At 38.3% G+C, this 4,698-nt stretch overlaps 1 protein-coding gene across 1 annotated transcript; it reads left to right on the top strand.

Moving 5' to 3' along the window:
* Nucleotides 1-1,601: 1,601 nt before the first annotated feature.
* On the top strand, nucleotides 1,602-4,698 carry LOC110662475 (F-box protein At5g51380). Its single transcript, XM_021821441.2, has 2 exons — nucleotides 1,602-3,244; nucleotides 3,956-4,698. Exons 1-2 carry the CDS (start codon nucleotides 2,040-2,042, stop codon nucleotides 4,248-4,250), a joined length of 1,500 nt encoding a protein of 499 aa, XP_021677133.2. The 5' UTR covers nucleotides 1,602-2,039; the 3' UTR covers nucleotides 4,251-4,698.

Genomic DNA, 4,698 nt, shown 5'->3' with positions numbered 1-4,698 from the left:
GGTCACTTCCCTTACTTTATGGGTCAATCTGTTAGAAGATATGCCAACCCGAGAACAATATCAAATTGCAACAAGGTGGCATCATGTGATTAGTTTTTCTTTTTCTTTTTAATTTCTTTGAATGTCAACGAGCAGGTAGTTGAATGTTAAAAAAAAAAAGTCTTTGTGCACTTTTATAGCATTTAAAAATGACCTCTATAAGTAAGTTGTGAGCATACGAAAGATGAGCGTAGAAGAATCTAATGATCTAAACTTGAATCGGTTGCCTCCATTTAATGATATGTCCTGGATTTGTTGGACAGGAAATGGGCATTGATCTTTACATGGGTGATGAGTTCCTCTTTATTACAGGGGAAACTGGCCAATGTTTTGAATATTCCCAAAGAATTCCAGGTTAAGAATGGTGTGGGAGACCTGTCTTGTGTTATTCACTTGTCCTCATACTTTGCTACACTCCTAGTTCCAACACATCACTTTTTGGCATCCCAAGTGAAACAGATTATAGTGGGATTGTTCTACGAGTGTCGATAAAAATCCAGGACGTGTCAACCACACATTTTATCTGTATACTCTTTTATTTTAATGTTACAGGATTTGGTTCAAAGGGTAAATTTATGCAGGCTTATGGTCCAAAATTAAGTGTAAATTTGTCATTGCTTTCTTCATATTTTCTTTTAGGAAGTTTCGACTCCAAAAATGATTGATCATATGAGATTTTTTTTTTTTTTTTGAATGGGAACGATGTGAGCCCACAGCCCACATCATAAAGCATTAAAAAACATGAATCGTTTCATCACATCATAAAGCATTAAAAAACATGAATCGTTTCATGCGTTGCTTTTTTAAGGAGGTTTCAATCCAAAGATGTAAAGTTGACGATGTGCATATGTTTTCTGTCCCCACTTCCAACGAAGTTTTAAATCTTTAAACGGCTATTTACAACGGCTAATTTGATGGGACCCTCTTCTCTAGCCAAAACATCCTATTTTGAGTATATTGACTCATTGCCGAAGATCAAATGTCCTAATCATCCTCCGTGCTCTAATGTAATACGCCACTTTTCTCTTCAAGTAATTGACGAGAAGTGGCTGGATAGTATTCAACAATTAATTCAAAGTTTTTATCAGTGAAAGACTTGCCGCTGTTAAATTTTGGGATTTTATTTATTTCCACTTTCAATTCTCATTTTCTTATCAAATAAGCTAATTTCGACCTGTTAAAAAAAAAAAAAATTCCTACCCACCACCATATAGTAATTATTTTCTAGGAAAAAGAAAGAAAAATTGAATGGTGAGCTTGCGTCCACAATCGAAAAGGATAATTGATCAATTGATGTTGCTAAAAGGGTTTATGCAGCTTTTAAGGCTATTTTCATTTAAAGTAACCTTGGTTGTTTCTCATTTGTCCTTCTTAAAATAACAAAAATATTAAATAACTATCCAATTATATCCCATAAATTTCCAAATCCAGATAAGAGCAATCCAAACAGGACCCTGTTTTTCTTCCAGAGGCCTTCCGCAGATAAATTTGGGAAAGTGGTGAGTCAATGGTCACGCACGGTGGAACTCTGAACAGTATCAAATTTCAAATCTCCGGATAAAAACAAAAAGCGCCATTCCCAAAAATCTATATTCATTATACAAAAATTGTTCAAATTTAGGCCTCCCCGGTCACATCCATTCTAATCCTCTAACCAGAGAGGAGAGAGAGAGAGAGAGAGAGAGTCCGTACTCCATGGAAATGGAAGGGTGATACAAGAAAATTTACAGAAATAGAGAGGGTCAGAGGAGGGTATTGAGGAAACAAAGAATAACCAAGAGTAAACATCCTGCATGCTATCATCAGACAGAAATGTAATGCCCGTTAGTAGTAACAGCTCTGTGTGTGTGTGTGTGTGAGAGAGAGAGAGAGAGAGAAGAGAGAGATTTAGCTGAGAATATGCTGTAGGAGAGAGAAACAGAGGATGAATATCTGCTTTGTGGACTGGAAGCAGAGTTAAACCAGAGCTGCACCACCACCACCGTCTCCTCAAGATCACGATGTCGTTTTCAGCTGAGGAACCAACCGCAGACCCTAACTCACCAATGAAGAAGACGCCACCAAGCTGGTCAGACCTCTGGCTCAAGAATACCAAACCCTTAAAACATGTTGTCTTCGCTATGCATCTCCAGTCTCTCTCTAGCCCCACTGCCACCAAAGACTCCAAAACCAAGAACCAAACACTATTCTCCAATTTCTCCAAAATCGACCGTACACTTCTCTTAAGCGACGAGCTTCTCCTCAAAATCCTGTCCAAACTACCCGATTCGCAGAGAAACTCTAACTTTCTTGTTTGCAAGCGGTGGCTTAATCTCCAAGGCCGCCTTGTGCGGTCCTTGAAGGTGTTAGATTGGGAGTTTATAGAGTCTGGTCGCTTAATTGCAAGATTCCCAAATCTGACCCATGTGGATTTGATCAATGGTTGTATTATTACGCCTCATGATTCTAGTATTTGGTTAAATCACAGGTTCCTTTCGATGCATATCAATTCTGAGATTTCCGGGTTTGTTCCAAATTGGCGTATTTGTGAGGAAAGTTTGTTGTCTGTTGAGGTAGTTGATAGAGGGCTTAAAGCATTGGCCAGTGCTTGCCCTAATTTGCGCAAGCTTGTAGTGATTGGTGCGAGTGAGTTAGGTTTGTTGAATGTAGCTGAGGAATGTCTAACTTTGCAAGAACTGGAGTTGCATAAGTGCAATGATAATGTCTTGCGTGGGATTGCAGCATGCGAGAATTTGCAGATCTTGAAACTTGTAGGAAAGGTGGATGGCCTTTACAGCTCTTTGGTTTCGGATATTGGATTAACCATTTTGGCTCAAGGGTGCAAGAGATTAGTGAAGCTTGAGCTCAGTGGATGTGAGGGTAGCTTTGATGGCATTAAGGCAATTGGACAGTGTTGCCAAATGCTCGAGGAATTAACACTTACTGATCATAGGATGGATGATGGGTGGTTGGCTGCGCTTTCATATTGTGAGAATTTGAAAACTTTGAGGTTTTTGTCATGCAAGAAGATTGATCTTAGTTCAGGGCCAGATGATTATTTGGGTTCCTGTCCTGCCCTGGAAAAGCTGCATTTGCAGAAATGTCGGTTCAGGAACAAAAAGAGTGTCAGAGATTTGTTTAAGGTGTGTGAAGCTGTTAGGGAAATTGTTGTTCAGGACTGCTGGGGACTGGACAATGATATATTTAGCTCGGCAAGTGTTTGCAGGTAATAGGCTTTTATGCTTTCTTTGGTTACCTTTTTACCTTGGTGGTTGATGCTTCCATGTTATTGAACTATTGCAGATGAACGTTCTTTCATAGTCATACAAACGTTATGAAAATCATTTTTATTGTTGTTTGCTACAATGATTTTCGTAATCATATTGCTAGAATGATTTTCGTAATTCATATAATTCATTATTATTGGCGTCTAACTGCATGGCTGGAATATCATTTATTTGTGTTTCGAACTAGTTAATTGGCATTGGCTCTAGATACCATGGGAGCCAGTTTGTATGATAGATTCTACTACTTCAGCTGTGCATTTTAGTTGTATTAGACTGCTGTTACACAACTAGGTTGGTGTAAGTTTAACTAGAGAAAACCTCGATGGATAATATTTCCATCGACAGGCAAGAAAAGTGGAATATTCTTTGTTTCAGCTATACCAGAAAGAAATGCTTATGGAAATATTGTTCTACAGCTGATCTACTGGCATTTGACAATTTCTTTTTGATATAAATGGCGGATATGACAATTGGACAAGTTCTTAGGTAGTATTAAATAATTTATACAGTAAATATCTATATTTTGGACTAGATTTCGTTTTATGGACATCTATATATAAATACTTGGTTAGAATTGATGTCTAGGGCTCTAAACTTCAACTAGTTAAAGTTGCATAATAGAGAGGTAATGGATTGTCCTTTCATTACAGGAGGTTAAAGTTACTATCTCTAGAAGGATGCTCCTTGCTAACGACACAGGGACTGGAGTCTGTACTTGTCAACTGGAATGAACTTCAACATCTTAGAGTACAGTCCTGTAAGCACATAAAGGATTGTGAAGTCTCTGCTGCACTTTCAACCTTATTCTCTGTTCTGAAAGAGTTGAAATGGAGACCAGATACCAAATCCCTTCTTGTGTCCAGTCTTGTTGGGACCGGCATGGGAAAGAAAGGCGGTAAATTTTTCAAGAGGTCACAAGCCTTGAAGTTGTTGTCTGATGATTAACCTCTGCAATTTGAGTATGCCTGGATGATTCGCACTGCTGCTGCAAATATTGGACTCATATCAGTATAAATTTAGTTATTCATATAGCCGGCTGGCATAAATCTTATGGTAATTTTTCTTGTTTTTGATCTTCACTTACATGGAGGAGCAAGCTTAAGCTTTGATGGATACTAGCTTGGTAAAGAAGATCATCCTCTGTGGACATCAGGTGCTTGTCCAACCGGTATCAAACTTGTGGAGGCAAAGAACATGCCTTTTGACTTGTTGTATCTGCTAATCCTTCCTGTTTGTAATTAGACGTAGATAACAGATCAGATCATTACGGCTGTCAAAATATATATCTGATCAACAGCAGGTTGTATCGTCGTCCTTTAGCTTGTTGATTTCTAGCACGCAGAATGTTATTATTTTTGCTGGGAAAGTTATCAAAATTATCGGACGTTACGTA

Source organism: Hevea brasiliensis, chromosome 17 (genome assembly GCF_030052815.1).
Source record: "Hevea brasiliensis isolate MT/VB/25A 57/8 chromosome 17, ASM3005281v1, whole genome shotgun sequence".
Taxonomy (NCBI): Eukaryota; Viridiplantae; Streptophyta; class Magnoliopsida; order Malpighiales; family Euphorbiaceae; genus Hevea; species Hevea brasiliensis.
Note: the sequence above shows the minus strand (reverse complement) of the source record. Positions and strands in the feature narration are given on the sequence as shown.